An 11,529-nucleotide genomic window follows, 5' to 3' on the forward strand; every position below is an offset into this window, starting at 1 on the left:
CGATAAAAATAAAAATGATGCCACCAACACAAATAAACTATTTGACGAAAATGCAAATGCAAATTAATGAGTGAGCCGAACATGTGAGGTGTTTATTTAGTGCTCTTAAAAAAATATAACTCCCCAGTGCGAGATAGCTCTCTCATGGCTTTACGAGGTCTGTTTTTGAAAACTTGCAAGTGTGTAATCACATTATTTTAATAAATAGAACGCAAGAACATATCTTATTTTTATTTTTGGCATTTCGAATATAGTTTTGGAACTCACCCGGGCTAGAAATTTACATCGTTAGATTTAATCTTCACATTTTTTTGATGACCTTTGGGAATATGTTAGAAATGAGCATCGGGGGGTCCACCGAAACCAGTAAAGTTTTGAAAGAGGTCTATGAGAAAAAATAAGTTTGTGAACCTCTGGGCTACCTTATACAAAATTTATTACTTCACCTGATATAATTTAGCTAACGGACCTTTAACCGGCAAATGTATTCCGAAGGCCTTCATGCTACAAATGTGAACATGTGAATCGTTTTCGTATGGAAAATATCGCGCACAACGATGTTTTTCCAATGGTTTTTATACCGAGGCTTAACTGTATTTTTTACACCACATTTGCATCAAGTAATAATTGAACGCAGACAACTTCGTGAATTTCCTGATTTCAAACCTGAAGAAATGGCTCGGCGGTAAAATAATTAAGTGGTTAACGCCGAAACAAAATCTCTTCCAAATAATAGGAACTTCAGTTGAGTTGACAGTGGCTGAAATGGTATTAAAGATGGCAATAGACAACTGAAAACTGGCAATCCTATATTGGCAACATCATTTTTTGTATTTACCGCGGAAATTAGGATTGAGAAAATTAAATTATTTTTAACCGACTTCCAAAAATGGAGGAGGTTATCAGTTCGTCGGAATATTTTTTTTTATGTATGTTACCGCATAAAAAATAGTTATTTAACTGCCCTCGTAGCTTTGTGCCATGAGTTAAAATCGGGAGCGGCAAATTTTGGAATTTTATGAAAGAGCTGAATCTCTTTTTGTAAAAGATAACTTTAAAATTAGTAGTCTACTTGTCCTGCTACGCGGAAAAGTTACCGTTTAGAGTTCATGAAGTTTGCCAGACAGAGAAATTCCTGCTTAAATTTTTTAATTTTTTGTGAATTTTGAAAAACATTTTCTTTCATAAAAAAGTTTACCATTTTTTTATACACTTGATATGTGTACTAATTTTGTTGTCTCTAAGTGTGCAAAAGCAGTAACTTAAAAATACATTTTCGTTTTAAATTTTCACTTTATTTATAGTTAAAAAAAAAATATACACATTTAAGTACATTTTTAACATACACAAAAAATAGTTACGATTTCAGTACGATTTTCATTTGCAATGAAGTACATAAGCAGATATATAATTTTTTATTCGCTTATTGCTTAAATATTGTGTGAATATTTTAAATATAGAAGTATGTATGTATGTGTATCTAATGCGCAAATTTTAAATAAAATGCTACAAGTAAATTTATTGCAGTTTAAGAAAATTAAATGTTTATATTCAATATTCATATAGTAAATACTAGCATATTTCCGACAACTGCCAGCGTATAGCTGTTGCTAAGTGCACTTTGTTTTTGCTTTCTTCTCTTCTTCTTCTTTCATACAAATAAATGCGCTACTCCAACTTCCTTTATGCACTTTAATATACATACATACATATTTATGTATGCATGCATTGCATTTTTGGATAAATAAAATAGTTTATAAATAAAATAATTCTATAGCTAACTTGTTGTGTATAGCCTAAAATTGCAATACATTTTAATAAATATTCGTTTAGTTTTAAACAAGAGAAAGAAAAATAAAACGAAAGGATGTAAAACAAATTCCCGCATAAATTTTTAGATATCGAATGATGAAAGCTTAAAACAATACAATTTCGAAAAGATAACATTGAATAGCTGAGTTTGCGTGCAGCTACTTAACAATAAAGTTTAGCTCGTAAGTACGATTTATTTTTATTTTTAAATTAATTTTTCAAATTGTTATTTTCTTTAAACACATCACCAAACTTAAGTACATTTATTTTTATTCTAATAAATTTCTACAAAATGTGTTATTATTGTGTTTTCAAACATCATCACCAACCATCGAAATTTTGTATGTTCTCTTTCGATAATTGTTTCTTCACTTAGTTGTTCAATTTCTAATTTTCATCATTCTCATTTCTTTTCGCTAGTTAAAAACTATTTATTTCTAATAACTAATTTGCTCGTATAGTGCGATTTTTGTTCATATTCGTTAACATAAGTGATATATATGAAGTTAATAGATCATCCATTTTGTAGCCCAACGATGTTTCACACAGCAGCTTAGAGCCGCGCACCAAATTACCGATTGTCATGTGGAAGTAGGTATTGCCAGAGGACCAATTGGATATGCGCGTGAATGGATGCGTGATTAAAATGTCCTGAAAGTAGGTAAAAAGAAAATTAAAACTCTAAATTTTATGCGAATAATTAATAAAAAATATTAATTTACCTTGGTCACGGGATGTATGAGGCTGACGCCATGTTTGTTGATTGCAATTAGCAGCATTTCTGGGTAATTTGGCTCGGTTGTTTGTTTCAACCTCGAAAAAGGCGGAACCGAATGTGGGCCATCTAAAAAGAAGAAAGCAAGAAAAAATTGAAATGAAATTTTGATAACCGTTATTATAAAAAGTCGCATCACATTATGAAATATCATCGCATCATAACAAATTATATCTCATTCTATTTCCACAGCTCATGACGCTGTCTTATATCTGATGACTTAACGTGATTTGACTTCGTTTTCTATAATTTTACATCAAAGAAAATACCCCACTTCCAGCATCTTGTGACATTAACCTCACAACCAATAACTTGCCACATCACATCATACCACATTTCGTCACATGAACTTATACATATTACACTAAATACAACCATAGTCACAATAACGCACCTGTATACGATCTTCAAAAATGCCACTTTGGCATCCTCCGAGGTCATGCCGCCATCCTGGTTGTATGAAGCCACAATGGCACGCTTCCATTCGCTGGTGCTTTGCATTTTCATTATATCGGAAGGTATCAGCTCGCGCAGCATTTGTCTAAAAGATAAATAAACATTTTCACATACGCTACAGTCACTCGTAACTTTCCACACTTACGGTATGGCCTGCAGCTCCTGCTTGTTCTCTCCATAGCGCACGCGGAAAACGAGCGCTGCCAATTTGGCCGCCTCCTCGCGCGAACACTTATGATAGCCGCGTAACAATTTCGGCAACTCTTGATGATAGTGGAATATCAGATCGGCATTGCGATCCTTGCCCGGAACAGTGTTGGTCCAAAGTTTCTTCATGAAGAATACCTGATAGGTGAATTGTGGATTTGAGCCATCGCGTATCGGGCGCGCTTTCTTAATCCAATCAGTCAAGTGACGCACAAAGTCAAAAAAGAAATCACCCTCCGGCACTGAGATCACCTTATCGGCAATCTTGACAAAGAGCGAGAAACCTTCGCTGGTGCGCAGCGATAAGCGCTGTGAGATATTGTGGCAGAAGTCTTTTGCGCGCGTCGATGAATCCACCTCGAACGCTTCGTCGGTGTCGTCGGGAAAGTAGACTTTATGGAAAATTTGTGTGGTTTTGTGCTGTATCGCCTCGACCTCCACCTGATGCGGCGGATACTTGCGTTGGCCGTTGCGTATAGTTTTCTGTAAGCGATGCATGGAATCCTGCGAGATGGGATGACGGCGCGTACGCAAGAACATCATGAGCTCCTTGAGTAAGCCCTGTGAACAGGCGAAGAGACCGGTCGCCAGCCACATCAACTCCCAGCCACGCTCCTCTGAAATGCGATTGCGATTATCCGTCAGTTGTTTCATGATTTGGCAGTAGATTTCGTCGCGCAGAATTTCATGCTTGAGGGGACCATCGAAAATGTGATCGGTGATCTCGTTGCCCATGCGCGGCCGCTTCGACGGCAAATCGCCCATATACTTTAGTATGGCAGCGAATGCAAAACAGGCCTCTTCAGCGAGCTCCTCTTTGCTCTGCAACTTACGCAACAGCGGCGCCTTGATGGGATCACGCGAATAGCGCCAAATCTCATCAGCGCGCTTTGAGCTGAGCGTGAGCGTCTTCGACATAGTGCGCTTTGGCGGCAAACGGAAGTGGTCCATGGCGTATTCCATTAGTGTGTGTGGGCGATCGCGCGCTTCGGGCACACCATTTGAAACCATACTTAAGCGACGGCCATGATGAGCCTCCTCAACGTTGAACAGTGCCAGTATGTCTTGTGGTGGCTTCGTGAGTGTGGGTAGCACATAAACGGTTTCCGCAGGAAAGTCGCCACGCTCTTGCGAGCGATCGCAGCGACCAATGCACCAGCCGTTGTTGAGCACAGATTCACCGATGGACTCGTCCTCGAGTATGATGAGATCGCCTTTGAGAAATGAGAGGAAGCTCGAACCGTCTGAGGGCGCGCGATAATCCTGAATGGCGATCACGTAGTGGGAGCTGCAAGAGAATATAAATAATTGAAATACCTTGAAATAGCACTTCGAAAGCGCTGCTTACCGCTTTTTCAGCCCGTCCAGGAAGTACACCACCAAATCTCTAATGTCCTCCGCATTCGGGCTCTGGAAAGTGAATTCCTCACCGCGCACGGTGGACAAACTAAAAGTCTGCGTAAAAACTTTGTTTGTCTTCTGACTGGACACTGCCGTGATCTCCGGGAAGCTCAGCTCCAGTAGCACCTGCTCTTGATCGTCCACCACATATACGCCCGTCCAGTTCACCGCAATGATGACATCATTCTTCGGCAAATTCGGTCCCGAGTTACGATAGGCCTCGTAGAAACGCGAGAAGAGCAGCGGCCATTTCAATTTCGCATAGCTCACAATGTCCTCTTTTATTTTCAACGCCGCCACTTTGTCGCGCACATAATAGGACTTCTTGTAGGCCTGCAACACCAACGCTGCCCAACGCTCGATCGCTTTTTCAATGCCTGTTAAACAGAAGTCTGGTATGAAGTTGGGCAGCAGCGTGAACAGTCGCTCCATGGACATATCCGTCCCGTACTCGATGAAGTACTGTTGCGCGGCAATCATTGCCAAATCGTCTTCCTTGTCGCAGCGATATTCGCCGAACTTGACGCCACGCACCACCTGCTGATAGATGAGATTTGTGGCGACCTGATCCTGTGTAGGGTCGTGCCAGGGCGCAAAGATCTCTTTGCGAAAGAAGAGACGCCACGGCGCGTTGCGCTCCTGCGCACCCTGCTCCTTCGCATATTGTTCACACTGCGATATTGCGTCCATGACGTGATCACCGCCGCTGCCAAGCGATGAAACTTTGTCGAAGAGCGCGATGTAGAGCGAGAAGCCAAATTGATCCTTGAGCGTAATTTTATCGGATAATTGATTGCACAGCTCACGCGCTGTGGTAGCCGAGTCGGCGAGTAGTGTTTTCGTATTACCATCCATGAAAGTAATCGGCAGCATTATTGGTTTCTTCGACTTTGTCGCTTGCAACTCCAGCCAAGACGGTGGTTGATTGCGCGTGCCATTGTTGAAAGTGCGTTTGAGACGCTCCTCGCAGTATGGCGCATAGCCGGGCGGTCCCTCGCGTATGAAGGCGCGCAAGTAGTTAACGAACTTTTCAGAGGGCGCAAAACAGCCGACGCAAAGTGAGAGCAGTATCCAGCCGCGTGCATGCGAGGATTTAAGCGGATTGTTGGTGAGTTGCTTGCATATTTGACAATAGATTTCATCGCGCAGCTCGGCGCGCAATATGCCATGCCCGATGATGAAATGCAATTTCTCCAAGTTGGAGGTAGGGCGCGATTGCAGCCAGGATTGATAGCTGTCGGCGGTGTACTCCTCGTCTTGCAGTCGCCGACGCACATCTTCGCCGAGTTTATTCTTGCGTTTCAGCGTGAGCGAGACGAGTTTGTGGCGTATGGAGCGCGGCTTTTGCTTGAGGAATGCTTCGGGGTCCAGACCCATCAATTGTGCTTCTTGGAATTCCTGGTAGGAAAAAGAAAACGGAATTTAGCTTTTAATTTTGCATGCGAGCCTTAATTGCGCCTACCTTACTCCTGATGAANTAGACCCATCAATTGTGCTTCTTGGAATTCCTGGTAGGAAAAAGAAAACGGAATTTAGTTTTTAATTTTGCATGCGAGCCTTAATTGCGCCTACCTTACTCCTGATGAAATTGCGACCCAGCGTGGCTGTGACTTTCGACATAACAGAGGTGGTGTCCATGCGGTCCATTGTGTGATACTTGGGCTCGGGCATATCGCCCGTGAAACGCAAAATAGTTATCCAGAGCGCTTGCGCAGCCAGTTGATCGCCTTGCGTATGCAGCGGCAGCAGCGGATGCTTCAGCGCCTTCTTCGAGTATTGATGCGTCACGTTGCCTTGGAAGTAGGTGGCGGCGAATTTCTGGAACTTGAACTCCGATAGGTCCTCCTCATCTTCGGATACGTGCATTGGGGCAATTATATCCTGAAGATGAAAAAAGTCAATTTAATAGAATAAAATTATCATAGATTAAACAAAAAATATATAAATGCCACGTACGTCGTTATTCATGGTGTTGTTCGGCAAATCGTTGAAGACGGACGTCTCTCGTCCACCATGCGGCGTTGGCGCTTCACTGCTCGAATCAGGCAGAAAGTCGAACATAGCCTCCACCAATTTACTATCATCTACTGGCTCATCCTGCTTGCGCGCTGCATCGTTTATGATATTCTTCTTCACCTCCACGCGTCTACGCTCCTCAATCTCCTTCTCCATCTCGCGTCGTTCCAACTCATGCAGCCGGTCACGGTAGTGCTGTTCGGCAATCTCACGCGCATGCTTGTTACCTTTATGCATCAGCTCCTGCTCCTCCAGCTTGCGCAGGTGTAACACCTCCGCAAACTGCTTGTACTCCTCGCGCAGCTTCTTGTACTTGCGCACCGCAATCATGCGTCGCGCATGCGACTGTATCTTTATGATTGCCCACATTTTGTGTCCATATTCGCGTCGCACCAAGTAGCCACGCGCATGCGCCTGCAGTCCAACAATGTGGCCACGCAAGTGCCGAAAGCGATGTGACAATACACGCGAGCGTATAAGGGCCTGCAAGCGCATGTAGCCCACGCGCATCTGGCGATAACGCTGACGCTGCGCATAGCCCTTCCAAAAGCGTTGTATGGTGATAACAGCAGCGCGCATGCGCAAATAACGACGCCGATATACCCAACCGCGTATGCTGCGCTGCAGTATTAGTATCTTGCGCGTGAGCACACGATCGCGTTCCTGCTCAAGAAAGAGGTCATGCGCGTCTTTGAGGAAGACCTTTGTATTGCCTAGCTGATAATCGGATTTGCCAAGCACAGTGGCGCATATGCGCGCGGTGGCCGATCGGCATTCGGTGCGATGCGCTGGCGGTACGCCTGGTATGAGAAAGCGATAGCGCTCAACAAAATCTCGAAAGCCATGGCGTATGGGGTAGCCAGCGCGACGTATGCGTATCGTTTCCATCATGCCGGAATAGCGCAGCTGGCGGCAGCATAGGCCACGATCGAACAGCATTGGCCTTTTCATCTCATTCGGTTTGATGCAGCGTATGAAGAAGGGCTGGCAGGTGCTGAGCGTCTTCATCAGCGCGTCCAAGCTTTTGCGAAATTGCGTTGACAAAGTGGGCGTGCGCTTGCGCGTCTCAGCACCCATTTCTATATCCGGATTGAATATTTGGCGCAAGAATTTATTCGAGCTCTGGCTAACTAAGTGCAACAAATCGGGGCTGAAGGTGTCGCGATTTTTGTCCAAGAAGCCGCTCGTATCATAAAACACCACACCAGCGAAGTGATTCAAACCGAAGCTCGTGTTAATATCTGACTTCGGTTTCAAGTAGTTCTTATGCGCGCCGTGCGTTTTATGCAGCTTCGCCAACATCGTGTGATCGGTGCCCTTGGGAAAGCGGGCCTCCTCATCAATCAGTGCCATAATATTCAGCTGCTTGATGGCAATCAAATCGAGCGCATCCTGATTGTCCACAAATTCGATGTGCTGCCAATTGATTGCCTCATGATTGTACTCCTCCTGCTCCAGCTTGAAAATGTGTTGCACGAAGAACTGCTGCAAATTCTCGTTGGCATAATTAATGCAAAATTGCTCAAAACTATTCTGATCAAAGTTCTCAAAACCGAAAATATCCAGCACGCCAATTGCGTTACGCGAAGTGCCGCGCGGCTTAAAGATAGCCGAGTTGATTTTGCGTACAATATGCACAAACATTCTGCCGTAAATGCCTTTTACGAAGGCGTCGCGCACGTCAACCGACTGATCGCGGGACAGCGTTGAAACTACTGTCTCGCCATGCGCGAAAAGTGTACGACGCGTCAATGCATCAATTAGCGGCTGCATGGGAAGGCCGAGTAAAGCAGCAACGCGCTCCACATTTATGTGTTCGGGTATTTCGGTTGCATCCAGATTGTCGACAACGGTCGCCTTGTATCGTATGTTGCCGCAGTGTAGGAGTGCTGCGAGCAGCTTAATGATTTCCCAAATCTCCTGATCGGAAAACAGCAGCACTTTCATGGCGGAGCGTATGTCTGAAAACTCAGCGGCATCGTCGCGACCCTCGCACGTAATGCAATCGCCGCCGGTGAGATATCTGTGTGGAAGAAAAGAGGGAGTGAGAAATATTTTCGCAAAGAAAGTGAATGCCAAGTTTCATTATTCAAATAAATTACACAAATAGTCTGCAGCTGCAGCCCTTTGAATATTACTGAATATAAATATATTTTCTGAGTTACTCGGAATATTCCTTAATATTTGCGCAGGCTATACCGGGCATTTGAAATTATCTTTTTAGTTCAATTTAAAATACAATCTTTCGGGGTATACTGCTGTTAGCATAACTATCGAAACTGTTATTGACATACTTATCGATTCGTTAACTAGATATCCGTTTTTTTTTTTACCGGTAATGTATCGTTATATCTATCAATTAATTTTTATACTAGAACCCACTGTTACCGAAACTATTATATACACCATTAACGATACCTTTATCGATATGTGTCTGTACATATCGATACGTTTATCGATGTGGCTGTAATTTAGTTTTTTTATGTTGCGCTAGCCACCAAAATTATTACCGACAGCGTTATCGACTTATCGCTATCTTCATCGATACATTTATCGAAATTACTACCGGTTTTTCGGTACGCATGTATGGTTACCAAAATATGTCAAAGCAAAAATGCATACTAATCGATATCGACATTATTATCGATAAAGGGCTATCGAAATCGATTTTAACGGTAATATGTTTCGATGTCGTCAACCAAATCGTTTTGTATTCGGATTTTTTTAATGAATTTTATTCGATATCGGCATTATTATCGATAAAGAGTTATCGAAATCGATTTTGGCGGTAATGTTATTCGATTTGGTTTTTTACGATGCGCTAGCCACCAAAATTGTTACCGACAGCGTTATCGACTTATCGCCATCTTCATCGATACATTTATCGAAATTACTACCGTTTTTCGGTTCGTTTACATACACACACTTAAGTACGTATGTATGGTTACCAAAATATGTCAAAGCAAAAATGCATACTAATCGATATCGACATTATTATCGATAAAGGGCTATCGAAATCGATTTTAACGGTAATATGTTTCGATGTCGTCAACCAAATCGTTTTGTATTCGTATTTTTTCATGAATTGTATTCGATATCGGCATTATTATCGATAGAGTTATCGAAATCGATTTTGGCGGTAATGTTGTTCGATGCCGTCAACAAAATCGATTTGTATTCGGATTTTTTCGTGTTCATATTCGCATCCGTTTTCCTTAGCCAAGCAAACTGCAGCGATCGTACCAGCGAATATCGGTCGCGAGATTTGAATCAATGAAGTTGAGAGATATAGAAGGTTCCTCGTTTTTGGTCACGATAGGAAGAATCCCAAATACCTTTCCGCTATAATCATTTTTACGGATTTCGAATGGTATTGAATTAGATGAGGAAGGGTTTTTTGTGGACCAATTATATTATACATAGCTCCAGAAGAAATATTGACAACTAGAGCTACACGAGTAACCAGAAAAGGAAAGACATGGCTGGGGGCGGTCACAGGTGCCTGACATAAGGCTAGGTACAAAATTTCTTACATTTCCATCGCGCATTGAAAATCTTTTGGGACGTTAAGGAAAAACGTGAATAGCGTGTTTACCCAGTGGAGGATCAGCTTGTATTGCAGACTAGAAGCTTCTAAATTGCATCCAAAGTACATTTTGGTAAATAAGGTTTTTCTATGTCACTCCACGATACACAAAAAACGTTATGAGAAACCCAATTTTTCAGCGCAGCTACTCACTTATAATCAGCGGCATTTCCCAAATCCAAACGTCTCTTCTCCTCGCCCGACAGCCCAGCCAAAAGGCAATAAAATACATGGTAATTACGTTCGCTATGATTTTGCGAAACTATTCGAGATTTCTCCAAGAGATATTGTTCGATTTTGGCGCCTTCGATGACACCACTCGAGCTGAAGTGTATATCGATGTATTTGCCAAAGCTGCAAAATAACAAAGAGACCTTAGGGAAAATTTTTCCTCAATAATTCAGCTTAGAATTTACCGCGACGAGTTGTCATTGCGCACCGTCTTCGCATTGCCGAATGCTTCGAGTATTGGATTCGCTTCAAGTATTTGTTGCTCGATCCACGAGTGTTTGCCACTTATTGCAGCCAAATATTGCAATATCAATTTTGTGCTCTCAGTCTTGCCGGCGCCCGATTCACCCGAAATGACAATACATTGATCCTGACGATAGCGTTTCATATGCGCATACGCATTGTCACCAATGGCGAAAATGTGTGGTGGCAATTCGCCGATCTTGCGCTCTTTATACAACTTGATTTGATCGGCGGTGTAGATGGGTAGAATTTGATAGGGATTAACAGCAACCAAAATTGAGCCGGTGTAAGTCTGTAAAAGGAGATAAATGGGAGTTTAATGAAGCTTATATAGTTAGATATTTTTATGTAGTTTATGTAGGTTTTTTTGCCTCATATTTACTCACATATATCAAGTTCTCCTTGTAACGTATTAGTAAGTTTCGCAATATGCCCGCCTCGTGCAGATCACCCAACGATATCATATCCTCCACACCCTGCACCGAGGAGGCGTGCATCGCCTTGATGCGCCGTTCGGGCGATAGCCAAATTTCATTGCCATCATCGTCGCGTACCTGTATGCGTCTACCTTCGGCCGATATGACACGAGCGCCAATGGCTACATCGAATTCCCTACCCGATGCGGGTTCTATCCAGATGTAGTCACCCTGTTGGTGGTAAGAAATACAAAAAGAACGTGATTATTTAAAAATATGTATAATAATAGCTAATAAAATCCCAATTGTGCACCATAAAAAGCATAGGCAATTAATAGAAGAAATGCAGTATACAAATGACTTTTTAAGCCTTGCTGTACGAGAGA

At 42.5% G+C, this 11,529-nt stretch overlaps 1 protein-coding gene across 1 annotated transcript; it reads right to left on the reverse strand.

Annotated features, from left to right (window-relative positions):
* Window positions 1-2,285: 2,285 nt before the first annotated feature.
* ck (unconventional myosin-VIIa ck) lies at window positions 2,286-11,312 on the reverse strand. The gene is made up of 10 exons (XM_017631276.1): window positions 11,114-11,312; window positions 10,670-11,019; window positions 10,407-10,607; window positions 6,608-8,690; window positions 6,224-6,532; window positions 4,599-6,049; window positions 3,189-4,538; window positions 2,982-3,128; window positions 2,535-2,656; window positions 2,286-2,463 (listed from the first exon to the last, which is right to left on the reverse strand). The coding sequence occupies exons 1-10, from the start codon at window positions 11,222-11,224 to the stop codon at window positions 2,384-2,386; spliced, it is 6,204 nt and encodes a 2,067-aa protein (XP_017486765.1). The 5' UTR covers window positions 11,225-11,312; the 3' UTR covers window positions 2,286-2,383.
* Window positions 11,313-11,529: the final 217 nt, after the last annotated feature.

This window comes from Rhagoletis zephyria, unplaced genomic scaffold (genome assembly GCF_001687245.7).
Source record: "Rhagoletis zephyria isolate East Lansing unplaced genomic scaffold, Rhagoletis_zephyria_1.1 Rzeph_scaffold_08597, whole genome shotgun sequence".
In the NCBI taxonomy this organism is placed as follows: domain Eukaryota; kingdom Metazoa; phylum Arthropoda; class Insecta; order Diptera; family Tephritidae; genus Rhagoletis; species Rhagoletis zephyria.